This window comes from Dendrobates tinctorius, unplaced genomic scaffold (genome assembly GCF_039654945.1).
Source record: "Dendrobates tinctorius isolate UK_male_01 unplaced genomic scaffold, ASM3965494v1 ptg000007l, whole genome shotgun sequence".
NCBI classification, from domain to species: domain Eukaryota; kingdom Metazoa; phylum Chordata; class Amphibia; order Anura; family Dendrobatidae; genus Dendrobates; species Dendrobates tinctorius.
The window spans coordinates 31,319,577-31,333,079 of NW_027361675.1; the positions used below are offsets into that span (position 1 = coordinate 31,319,577).

The 13,503-nt window shown below is 45.2% G+C and overlaps 1 protein-coding gene across 2 annotated transcripts in view; it reads left to right on the plus strand.

Moving 5' to 3' along the window:
• MED13 (mediator complex subunit 13) overlaps positions 1-13,503 on the plus strand; it is a 158,959-nt gene that overhangs the window by 21,587 nt on the left and 123,869 nt on the right. For both annotated transcript variants that reach the window (XM_073573172.1, XM_073573177.1), the window contains exon 3: positions 13,142-13,310. In XM_073573172.1, coding sequence (XP_073429273.1) covers positions 13,142-13,310 — 169 coding nt within the window. The remainder of the gene's footprint in view (positions 1-13,141; positions 13,311-13,503) is intronic.

The following is a 13,503-nucleotide window of genomic DNA, read 5'->3' on the forward strand; positions in this document are numbered from 1 at the left end:
AAAATATATAGATTAACAGGAAATTAGTTGCTAACAGATGCAACTACCTGCTTGTTCTACCCTGTGCTGGCGATTCAGCTGCTCCACATCAGCAGAGCAGCACTTTGTCCAGACTTCTGTTAACGAGGTAGGACTGATTAACAGCTGCCTCACTACAGTCAAGGTACTGTCACACTAAGCGATATCGCTATAACTTGTGATGTTATAGCGACATTGCTAGCGATTATCGCTATGTCTGATACTTACCTACGACCCGCTCGTTATCGCTGATCGCGCGAGAACGTCCTGGACTGTTTCTCGTCGTCAGCTACCTGCGGCGCTTCCTGTGGAGAAACGAGCCACGAGCATGGACGCGGGCGGGAGGACGTCAGGATCGCTTAGTGTGACAGGTAAGTAGCGACCCCCGACCCCAGCGATGATGCTGGTGAGATCTGCCTGTGTGGCAGCTCACTAGCGACCACTTAGCGATGTACCTGCGAACCTGACTGCGTCATATCGCTGGTCGGGATCGCTGGTACATCGCTAAGTGTGACAGTACCCTTAGCCAGCTGGAGGTGGCTGTCAATTAACATGTTTGCTGTCACGCACCGTCAACAGAGCGGAAGAGAAGATGCAGCTCTGTCGATGTGATCTTAACAGAAGCCGCTGAATCGCCAGCAGAAGCAATCTGTACCGGCAGAGATCGGAGCCGGGCACATCAGGCAGGTAGTTGGCGACTACCGTATATACTCGAGTATAAGCCGACCCGAGTATAAGCCGACCCCCCCCCTAATTTTGCCACAAAAAACTGGGAAAACTTATTGACTCAAGTATAAGTCTAGGGTGGGAAATGCTCCATAGATTATTCCCCATATGCTTCCCCCATAAGAAGCTCCATAGATTATTCCCCCATACACTGCCCCCATAAGAAGCTCCATAGATTATTCCCCCATATACTACCCCCATTAGAAGCTCCATATTGTTCCCCCATATACTGCCCCCATTAGAAGCTCCATATTGTTCCCCCATATGCTGCCCCCATTAGAAGCTCCATATTGTTCCCCCATATGCTGCCCCCATTAGAAGCTCCATATTGTTCCCCCATATGCTGCCCCCATTAGAAGCTCCATATTGTTCCCCCATATGCTGCCCCCATTAGAAGCTCCATATTGTTCCCCCATATGCTGCCCCCATTAGAAGCTCCATATTGTTCCCCCATGTGCTGCCCCCATTAGAAGCTCCATATTGTTCCCCCATGTGCTGCCCCCATTAGAAGCTCCATATTGTTCCCCCATACACTGCCCCCCATTAGAAGCTCCATATTGTTACCCCATATACTGCCCCCATTAGAAGCTCCATATTGTTCCCCCATTAGAAGCTCCATATTGTTCCCCCATATGCTGCCCCCATTAGAAGCTCCATATTGTTCCCCCATATACTGCCCCCATTAGAAGCTCCATATTGTTCCCCCATGTGCTGCCCCCATTAGAAGCTCCATATTGTTCCCCCATGTGCTGCCCCCATTAGAAGCTCCATATTGTTCCCCCATGTGCTGCCCCCATTAGAAGCTCCTAAGATTATTCCCCCATGTGCTGCCGCATGTAAAAATAAAAAAATGACATACTCACCTCTCCGTCGCTGGGTGTCAGATTCTCACCTGTCCTGCGTCCATGGCTGCTCCCCGCTATCTGCCACGTCATCGGTCAGTGACGTTCACACTGCAGGGGGCGCGGCGCGCACTAACCACGTCACCGCGCCCTCTGCTGTCTGAAGTCAGTGACCGATGACAGACAGCAGCAAGCAGCCATGGACGCAGGACAGGTGAGTATCGCCATACTTACCCGTCCTGACGCTGTCTTGAGCCCCCAGCTTCTCCGCGCTCTCTCTTCCTGCCTTCAGCGGTCACGTGGTGCCGCTCATTAATATGCGCATATTCATGAGTTTTAATGAGCGGCACCACGTGACCGCTGAAGGCAGGAAGAGAGCACGGGGAGAAGCTGGGGGCTCAAGAGACAGCGTCAGGACGGGTAAGTATGACCTGACACCCCCGCCCCCCCTCCCCATCTGACCCCCCGGTGTATATGACTCGAATATAAGCCGAGAGGGGGACTTTCAGCCCCAAAAAACGGGCTGAAAATCTCGGCTTATATTCGAGTTTATACGCATGCCTGTTAGTTCTTGGCCCTAAAGTTAAAAAAATAAATAATAAAGTCCTGGATAAGCCCTTAAAAGTAGACTATAAGTGCAAACCATACTTCATTGATTGTGTTATACTTCTCAAGTAAATTTATACTTTTGGCCTGCTTCTGCAATAGTAATAAAATGGTTGTGTGTACAGTCTTGGTTGTAAGTGTTGGCACCCTGTAAAATTGTTCCAGAAAATTATTACAATTAAACATGTTTTGTTATACACATGTTTATTTCCTTTGTGTGTATTGGAACAACACAAAAAAGGGGGAAAAAAGGCCAATTGGACCTAATTTCAGAAAAAACTCCCAAAATGGGCTGAACAAAATTGTTGGCACCTTTCCAAAATTGTGGGTAAACAACTTTTTGCAAGCATGTTACTTATTCAAACTTGCCCGTGGCAAGTAACAGGTGTGGGTAATATGGAAATCGCATCTGAAACAATTTAAAAAGGGGAGATGTTGACTCAATCTTTCCAGTGTGTATGCCACACTAAGCAAGGAGAGCAGAAAAGAACTATCTGAGGACTTGGGAACCAATATCAGCAATCTCAGTTACAAGTCCATCTCCAGTGATCTTAATGTTCTTTTGTCCATGATGCGCAATATAATCAAGAAGTTTACGACCCATGGCACTGTAGCTAATCTTCCTATACAGCAGAGAAAAATTGATGAAAGGTTGCAGCACAGGATAGTCCTGATGGTTGGTAAGCAGCTCCAATCAAGTTCCAAAGAAATTCAAGCTATCCTACAGGTGTGTCAGTGTCAGCGTGAACTGTCTGTCAACATTTGAATGAAATGAAACACTCTGGCAGGAGACCCAGGAGGACCCCACTGCTGACAGATAGGAAAAAAATAGACTGCAGTTTGCCAAAATGTACGTGAGTAAGCCAAATTCCTTCTGTAAAAGAGTCTTGTGGACAGATGAGACCAGTATAGAGCTTTTTGGATAAAGCACACCATTCTACTGTTTACCGAAAACGGAATGAGGTCTGCAAAGAAAAGAACACAGTTCCCACAGTCAAATATGGTGGAGGTTCAAAGCTGTTTTGGGGTTGTTTTGCTGGTGCTGGGTACCTTGACACTGTGTGCAATGCATTATGAAATCTGAAGATTACCAAAGGATTTTGGGTCGCAATGTAGTGCCCAATGTTAGAAGGCTAGGTCAGGACAATGAACCCAACCGTACTTCAAGAAGCAACCAGAAACAGATGGGAACAAAGTTCTGGAGAGTTCAGAAGCTACCAGCAATAAGTCTGGATCTAAATTCCCTTTGAACACTCGTGGAGAGATCTTAAAACTGCTGTTGGGAGAAAACACCCTTCAAATATAAGGGTGTGTGCACACGCTGCGGTACCATAATATCTTATGGGAAATGGAAACCGCAGTGCAGACGGTGCGGAATTGCTGCAGTTTCTAATCCGCAGAAAGAATGGACATGTCAATTCTTTCTGCGGATTCCGCTGCAGTTAACCATCTCCTCCATTGTAGAGGTGATAAACCGCAGGGCAAAACCGCAGATAAACCGCAGGTCTTTTTACCTGCGGATTTTGCAAAATCCGCGCGGATCAATCCGCAGCAGAATCCGCAGCGTGTGCACACACCCTTAGAGACCTGGAGCAGTTTGCAAAAGAAAAGTGCTTCAAAATTTCAGCTGAGAGATATAAGAAGCTTGTTGATGGTTATAGAAAGTGATTGATTGCAGCTAATTATTCCAAAGGGTGTGCAACCAAATATTGAGAGTGCCAACAATGTGAAATTATGTCCTCTTGACGTTTTTTATTTTTTTTTGTTCCAATACATACAAGGGAAATAAACGTGTACAACAAAACATGTGTAATTGCAATATTTTTCAGGGGAAAATACTTCATTTTCTGGAACAATTTTAAGTGTGCCAACTCTTTCGGCCTTGTTAGTGTATTTTTGGCCCATTTCTATTACATTATTTCTATTTCTCATGTACATACTTTATCTTTTGTAGCTGTGAGTGCTCTAGGAGATGTGTAAACTAGATTAAAACCCCACTAGCTTTCAATTAGAAATGGCACAAATTTAATTTCCAATGCCTAGTGTTAATATCGCTACGTCCATGGGGTTCGTTTGACTTCTACCCTCTTACAAATGGTTGTGGTTTCATGTCAGTGCTGGCATCACTGTTTACATGCAGATTAATTTCAGGAAACGTATTCCCAAGAAGCAGTTATGAAGTAGGTTTTGGTGCATTGGCAGGTCCCTACTGGAGGGCACAAATGATGGCTCTCTGTATTCAATACTGCTGATCTGAGCTCTTGGTTTTATTACCTACATTAAGAGCTACAGTGACATAATTTTACCTTTTGGGCTTGTAACTAGGAGTGGTTAGAAATATGGAAATCGGCCGCTCCTTTTCGCTGAAATCTGGCAGCACGCCCAGGCTACAAAGGGAGTAGATGGGACGTGTGCCAAACCCAGTGTTTCCTAAGTACTTGAGTGGAAAGTTTAAACTGGTTTCCCCTGACTTACAAATCCTGCTCATTTCTTTCAGAAAGTAGTGAAACATTTGGGTATACATTCCACTGTTGTTCTGTCCTCGAGGTGAGGATTGTGATCAGTATAGACTGCAGTTTGTACAGTATGTCCACGGACAAAACTGTAGCCCCAGGGAATGACCATAGACCTTCAATGAGTATTTTAATTTTTTTTTTTTTTTTTTTAAAAGCTATTGGAACAATTGTCTAGAAAGCAGCTCATAAGAGCGTTTCCTACAGGTTCTTGTTTCCAAAATAATTCATTCATATTATGGAAAATGTTTTGCCCTTGGAGAGAAAAAAATCCAATATTAAACTTGCATTTACTACTAAAAAATAAATTTTTGAAACATGAATGAGTGGGCAGTTTCATTTGGTAGAATACGATCTTATTTGGTGACTTCGCCAAGAAATGATTCCCTCTGTCACCCTTGTAACGATCTTACTTATTTGGCTATCTTTTTATACTACTTTCTCGGTCTAGAACTGTTGGAAAAGGAGTCTAGTGGGAACTCAACCGATGGTCTCTTAAATGACACATACAGTGTAGGATTCTGAACAAGCGTTGTTTAAAAATTGCTTGTTTCATGCTTATCGTTCTGTGGAAACCGGGCTGCCAGCGAGCAAGAAAAGCGCTCGCTCATCCAGTAAAGAGGTCTCGCACTGCCGAGCAGTGGCAGACTATGCGAGTGATCTAGTATAGTACCATTTTCAAAGCCTTGTCTGGGAAAATTACTGTTGGGCCATGTGCACACATTGAGTATTTGAGTTTTTTACCTCAGTGTTTGTCAGCCAAAACCAGGAGTGGAACGGTCAGAGGAAAAGCATAATAGAAACACGTCACCACTTCTGCATTTTTCACCCACTCCTGGTTTTGGCTTACAGATACTGGGGTAAAAAACTCACCAAATACTGAATGTGTGCACGTGGCCTTATGCACATACCATGGCTGCTGTTTGTGAACACCGCTTTAGATTGTTGGCGGAGCCGTGTGAAATTTTCCCATTTAGATGTCATATCGGTTGGGCTTGGCTTGCTTTAACATAGCTTTTACGGACCAGTATACATTAGATAAGTCGGTGGAATTCGCTGGCCATTTAGTATGTATGAGAAGACCTCCCAATTCGGCTATCTTCCTCTCTGTTATGCAAGCCTATAACCTGTTTTCATATTAATCTTATAGCAGGTTTTACAACTGTCCCAAATGAAAACGCATGAATTTTCGGCTATTTTATATGGAGAGTTAGGCTATGTGCACACATTGCGGATTCCGCTGCGGTTTTTTCCGCGCGGAAACGCAGGTAAAGTGACCTGCGGTTTCACACCTCTACTATGGTAGAGGTATGAAACCGCTGCGGAAACCGCACAAACAATTGACATGCTGCGGTTTGTAAACCGCAGCAAAACCGCACGGAAAAAACCGCACCGTCAGCACAGCGTTTTTGTAACTCCATAGGGTTTCATTGTACTGTACTTGGTCAGCGGAACTGCTGCGTTTCCGCAGGGGAAAAACCGCTGCAGAAACGCAGCAGAATCCGCACCGTGTGCACACAGCCTTAAGAGATATCTGTTGGAAAAATGTTCTGATAGTAGGGGAGAACATTATCATAGCTGTTTGAGATCCTTAGAGGGGTTGTCCAGTTCAGAATGAAAATTCTGCGGTCACTGTGTGACCGCAGACTTGGGAATCCTCCCAGCGCAGGGGCACTGTGCACTGCGAGGATTTGCCATTGTCTGTTCTGGGAACGACTGTAAAGCATGCAATATGCATACTCCCGGGCCGAGCCTGACTAGTGGCTGCGGCCTTCCCCAATACATTTTCTCCGTATACACTCGTATTGAGCGAGGTTTCGCTCAGAAGTATGCATATTGCATACTTGATGGCTTTTTCCAGGCGCTGACGCCGGGTGAATCCTTGCAGTGCTCAGTGCGTGTGCAGTGACTGCAGACTTTTCATTCTAGACCGGATAACCCCTTTAACAGATATAAGATCAACAGCAGTTCTTTAACAGTAATGTGGGAGATTGTGGCATAAACAGAATAATTTGTTTTAACCTGATCCTCTAATTTTCAACAGTCCACAAGGTCAATGGTGATGGGGTGGGTGGGGTTCTAACCCTTGAGACTCGGTAATTATGGAGCAGCAGTACAAGTGTTCATTCCCTATGGGACTGCTGAACGCTGCCATCGTTATTTTCTGGTAGTGGCCTCATGGAATGGATAGAACGATGGTCTTGCTTCATTTTGTAACTGGGATAAAAGTTTCCAGTTGAGAATGTGGTGTGTGTTGTTTTTTTTTTTTTTTTGTTTTGTTTTTTTTAATACCTCTGCCGATTTGGTGCGGCTCTTAGTGGTCAGAAACCCACAATCAGCATGTTTTTAACTATTTTGCAGATGGGTGGTAACTTGTTTTAACTAGACAACCCCCTTTAACCCCTTAACGACCGCCGATACGCCTTTTAATGGCGGTAATTAAGGGTACTTAAACCACAGCGCCGTTAATTCACGGCGCTGTGATTTAAGTGAATAGCGCCCCCCAGTGTCGGATTTTCTCCGGGGTCTCGGCTGCCAGGGGTAGCCGAGACCCCAGAGAACATGAATCGGTCGGTTTTTACCGACCCCCGCTTTTGCGATCGCCGTTATTAACCCTATAACGGCGACCGCAAAAAAAAAAAAAAAAGCCGCGATTTTACATTTAATTTCTCTTTCCTCTGATGTGATCGCACATCAGAGGATAGAGAAATAGGGTCCCCTCCCGGTACCTCTCCCTTGTCCTCCGTCCCCTCCCGGTGGTCCCGCGCCCGCCGCCGTCATCCGATGGGCGCCGCCATCTTGAAAATGGCGGGCGCATGCGCAGTGCGCCCGCCGGGAATCTGCTGGCTCCGGCTGGCAGATTCCATTTATTATTTTGATCACTATGATAAACGATCATAGTGATCAAAATAATAAAAATAGTACATAACCCCCCCGTTTATCACCCCCTTATATAGGCACACATAATGAAATAAAAAAAATATTTTTTTTTTCAGTTATCCATAAGGGTTAGGTAAGGGTTAGGTTAGGGTTAGGCTAGGGTTAGGCTAGGGTTAGGCTAGGGTTAGGCTAGGGTTAGGCTAGGGTTAGGCTAGGGTTAGGCTAGGGTTAGGCTAGGGTTAGGCTAGGGCTAGGGCTAGGGTTAGGCTAGGGTTAGGGTTAGGCTAGGGTTAGGCTAGGGTTAGGGTTAGGCTAGGGTTAGGCTAGGGTTAGGCTAGGGTTAGGCTAGGGTTAGGCTAGGGTTAGGCTAGGGCTAGGGTTAGGCTAGGGTTAGGCTAGGGTTAGGGTTAGGCTAGGGTTAGGCTAGGGTTAGGGTTAGGCTAGGGTTAGGCTAGGGTTAGGCTAGGGTTAGGCTAGGGTTAGGCTAGGGTTAGGCTAGGGTTAGGTTAGGGTTAGGCTAGGGTTAGGCTAGGGTTAGGCTAGGGCTAGGGTTAGGCTAGGGTTAGGGTTAGGCTAGGGCTAGGGTTAGGCTAGGGCTAGGGTTAGGCTAGGGCTAGGGCTAGGGTTAGGCTAGGGCTAGGGTTAGGCTAGGGCTAGGGTTAGGCTAGGGCTAGGGTTAGGCTAGGGTTAGGCTAGGGTTAGGGTTGGGCTAGGGCTAGGGTTAAGGGTTAGGGTTGGGCTAGGGTTAAGGGTTAGGGTTGGGCTATGGTTAAGGGTTGGGATTAGGGTTGGGATATGGTTAAGGGTTGGGATTAGGGTTGGGCTAGGGTTAAGGGTTGGGATTAGGGTTGGGCTAGGGTTAAGGGTTGGGATTAGGGTTGGGCTAGGGTTAAGGGTTGGGATTAGGGTTGGGTTGGGCTAGGGTTAAGGGTTGGGATTAGGGTTGGGTTGGGCTAGGGTTAAGGGTTGGGATTAGGGTTGGGTTGGGCTAGGGTTAAGGGTTGGGATTAGGGTTGGGCTAGGGTTAAGGGTTGGGATTAGGGTTGGGCTAGGGTTAAGGGTTGGGATTAGGGTTGGGCTAGGGTTAAGGGTTGGGATTAGGGTTGGGCTAGGGTTAAGGGTTGGGATTAGGGTTGGGCTAGGGTTAAGGGTTGGGATTAGGGTTGGGCTAGGGTTAAGGGTTGGGATTAGGGTTGGGCTAGGGTTAAGGGTTGGGATTAGGGTTGGGCTAGGGTTAAGGGTTGGGATTAGGGTTGGGCTAGGGTTAAGGGTTGGGATTAGGGTTGGGCTAGGGTTAAGGGTTGGGATTAGGGTTGGGCTAGGGTTAAGGGTTGGGATTAGGGTTGGGCTAGGGTTAAGGGTTGGGATTAGGGTTGGGCTAGGGTTAAGGGTTGGGATTAGGGTTGGGCTAGGGTTAAGGGTTGGGATTAGGGTTGGGCTAGGGTTAAGGGTTGGGATTAGGGTTGGGCTAGGGTTAAGGGTTGGGATTAGGGTTGGGCTAGGGTTAAGGGTTGGGATTAGGGTTGGGTTGGGCTAGGGTTAAGGGTTGGGATTAGGGTTAGGGGTGTGTTGGGGTTAGGGTTGGAGCAAGAATTGAGGGGTTTCCACTATTTACCAACATTGGGGGTCTAAAAATTGGGGTCTAAAAAATCACTTTTGTGGAAATAAAGACTTTTTATTTTCACGGCTCTGCGTTTATAAACTTCTGTGACGCGCTTGGGGGTTCAAAGTGCTCACCACACATCTAGATAAGTTCCTTAGGGGGTCTAATTTCCAAAATGGGGTCACTTGTGGGGGGTTTCCACTGTTTAGGCCCATCAGGGGCTCTGCAAACGCAACATGATGCCCGCAGACCATTCCATCAAAGTCTGCATTCCAAAATGGCGCTCCTTCCCTTCCGAGCTCTCCCATGCGCCCAAACAGTGGTTCCCCCCTACATATGGGGTATCGGCGTACTCAGGACAAATCGCATAATAACTGTGGGCGTATGATTTCTCCTGTTACCCTTGTAAAAATAAAAATTTGGGGGCGAAAAGATCGTTTTTGTGGAAAAAAAAATGGATTTCTTATTTTCACGGCTCTACGTTATAAACTTCTGTGAAGCACTTGAAGGTTCAAAGTGCTCACCACACATCTAGATAAGTTCCTTAATGGGTCTAGTTTCCAAAATGGGGTCACTTGTTGGAGTTTTCCACTGTTTAGGCACATTAAGGGCTCTCCGAACGCAACATGGCATCTGATCTTAATTCCAGCCAATTCTGCGTTGAAAAAGTCAAATGGTGCTCCATCCCTTGCCAGCTCTGCCGTGTGCTGAAAAAGGGGTTTACCCCCACATATGGGGTATCGGCGTATTCAGGAGAAATTGTACAACAAATTTTGTGGTTGATTTTCTCTTTTAACACTTGTGTCCTCAGACTAAATGGCAAAACCTGCTGGCAGATTCACTTTTTAATAGTGTCTTAAACGAATAATTACCACCATTGAATCTATATAAGTGTGGTTGTGGTGAGATAGGTGCCTAGTCTGAGTTTCTCACTAGGATTTACCTGGGGACTGTTAAGTGTGCCATCTGTGCTGCCACCTCCTCAGGCATTAGGAGACCATTGTCCCAATCTGTATTGTGTCCTCTTCAATAGGAGGCAGTCTGCAGCATTCATCGGCAGTGGCAACAAACTGCATCTCTGCTGTTTAGCGTCATACACTTCTTACATCTGGGGGTTCTGCGTCTCGGATTGCATCAATCTGATCATCTGTCATTGTGAGATCAGAGGAGAAGCAGCGTTACTATGTGACAAGATCGCTGCCTGGCACATAATAACGCGACTTCTCCTCTGATCTCACAATTATGTGCCAGGCAGCGATCTTGTCACATAGTAACGCTGCTTCTCCTCTGATCTCACACTGACAGATGATCAGAGGTGAAGTGGCGTTACTATGAGTCAGATCGCAGGGGCTAGGGCTAGGGTTAGGGCTAGGGCTGGGATTAAGGTTATGGGTGTGTTGGTGTTAGGTTTGTGGTTAGGGTTATGGTTAGGGCTGAGATTAGGGTTAGGGGTGTGTTGGGGTTAGGGTTGGAATTAGAATTGGGGGTTTCCACTGTTTAGGTACATCAGGGGCTCTGTAAATGCAATATGACGCCCGCAGACCATTCCATCAAAGTCTGCATTTCAGAACGTCACTACTTCCCTTCCGAGCCCCACCGTGTGCCCAAACAGTAGTTTTCTCCCACATATGGGGTACCAGCGTACTCAGGACTCAGGACAAATTGGACAACAACTCTTAGGGTCCAATTTCTCCCGTTACCCTTGTGAAAATAAAAGTTGGGGGCTAAAAGATCATTTTTGTGGAAAAAAAATGATTTTTTTATTTTCACGCCTCTACATTATAAACTTTACTGAAACACTTGGGGGTTCAAAGTGCTCACCACACATCTATATAAGTTCCTTGGGGGGTCTAGTTTCCAAAATGGGGTCACTTGTGGGGGGTTTCCACTGTTTAGGTACATCAGGGGCTCTGCAAACGCGACATGACACCCACAGACCATTCCATCAAAGTCTGCATTTCAGAACGTCACTACTTCCCTTCCGAGCCCCACCGTGTGCCCAAACAGTAGTTTTCTCCAACATATAGGGTACCAGCATACTCGGGACAAATTGGACAACAACTCTTAGGGTCCAATTTCTCCTGTTACCCTTGTGAAAATAAAAATTGGGGGCTAAAAGATCATTTTTGTGGAAAAAAAATGATTTTTTTTTTATTTTCACGGCTCTACATTATAAACTTTAGTGAAACACTTGGGGGTTCAAAGTGCTCACCACACATCTAGATAAGTCCCTTGGGGGGGTCTAATTTCCAAAATGGGGTCACTTGTGGGGAGTTTCCACTGTTTAGGTACATCAGGGGCTCTCCAAATGCGACATGGCATCCGATCTCAATTCCAGCCAATTCTGCATTGAAAAAGTCAAACGGCACTCCTTCCGTTCTGAGCTCTGCCGTGTGCTCAAACAGTGGTTTAGCCCCACATACGGGGTATTGGCGTATTCGGGAGAAATTGCACAAAAAATTTAGTGGTTCATTTTCTTTTTTTACACTTGTGAAAATAAAAAAAAATGATTTTGAAGTAAAATGTTTGTGAAAAAAAGTTAAATGTTTATTTTTTCCTTCCATATTCCATTCATTCATGTGAAGCACCTGAAGGGTTAATAAACTTCTTGAATGTGGTTTTGAGTACATTGAGAGGTGCAGTTTTTAGAATGGTGTCAATTTTGGGTATTTTCTGTCATATTGACCCCCCCAAACTCACTTCAAATGTGAGGTGGTCCCTAAAAAAAATGGTGTTGCAAATTTTGTTGTAAAAATGAGAAATCGCTGGTCAACTTTTAACCCTTATAACTTCCTAAAAAAAAAAAAATTATGTTTCCAAAATTGTGCAGATGTAAAGTAGACATGTGGGAAATGTTATTTATTAACTATTTTGTGCGATATCACTCTCTGATTTAAGGGCATAAAAATTAAAAGTTTGAAAATTGCAAAATTTTCTAAATTTTTGCCAAATTTTGATTTTTTTTAACAAATAAGTGCAGATCATATCTAAAATTTTTTACCACCATCATGAAGTACAATATGTCATGAGAAAACATTGTCAGACTCAGTAAGATCCGTTGAAGCGTTCTAGAGTTATGACCTCATAAAGTGACACTGGTCAGAATTGAAAAAATTGGCCCGGTCACGAAGGCAAAAACGGGCTCGGGTGCGAAGGGGTTAAAAGCTATATACAAATTTTTGCTACCCCAATCAGGGAGCAAGCACGATGTAGAGACAGATGCCGATTCCAACAATGTATCACTTAGTTTACTGGGTGCAGCAGTTCTGAGTTTTTAGATGTAGAATGCTGCAGAGCTGAGAAAGCTAACCCCTCCCACACCAGACTGTTTGTCCATTATCTATTGACAGCGAGCTGCTTATCACAGGAGGGGGCAGAGTCAGACAAAAGCCCACACCCAGCTAGTCACAGCAAAGACAATGTCATAGTGATACAACACATCTTGATAAGTGACACATGAATCCTGTGATTTTTTTTTTTAACCCCTAACTCGTGCTGTCCTCAGACTAAATGGCAAAACCTGCTGGCAGATTCACTTTTTAATAGTGTCTTAAACGAATAATTACCACCATTGAATCTATATAAGTGTGGTTGTGGTGAGATAGGTGCCTAGTCTGAGTTTCTCACTAGGATTTACCTGGGGACTGTTAAGTGTGCCATCTGTGCTGCCACCTCCTCAGGCATTAGGAGACCATTGTCCCAATCTGTATTGTGTCCTCTTCAATAGGAGGCAGTCTGCAGCATTCATCGGCAGTGGCAACAAACTGCATCTCTGCTGTTTAGCGTCATACACTTCTTACATCTGGGGGTTCTGCGTCTCGGATTGCATCAATCTGATATTGATGACCTATCCTTGCCAGGTGTCTCTGTAGTGCACCCATGCCATGCTGACATCGCTGTGCTGTTACTTCTCATTTATGTGATAAACATTTACTCTGTTTTTCTCTTTTCAGTGGAGGAGGATGGCAGTTGGGATAATGGACTCTCGTACGATTGTCGCACTCTGCTATTCAAGGCCATCCATAACCTGCTGGAGCGATGTTTAATGAACCGGAATTTTGTGCGCATAGGGAAATGGTTTGTGAAGCCATATGAGAAAGATGAGAAGCCAGTTAATAAAAGGTGAGTTCAGTGCTTTCTTCTGTGTTGAGAATGTTTCATTCCTTATACTGTTTGCCTTTATATTTCTTGTGGAATTCTGCTACAATAAACAATCTGCATCGGCAAAATGTGATAAAGTGCCATGCGTTTTTTTTTTTTTTTTTTGGTACATACATTTCAGGTGTAAGTCTCTGACTTGTCTGTAATATGGAGT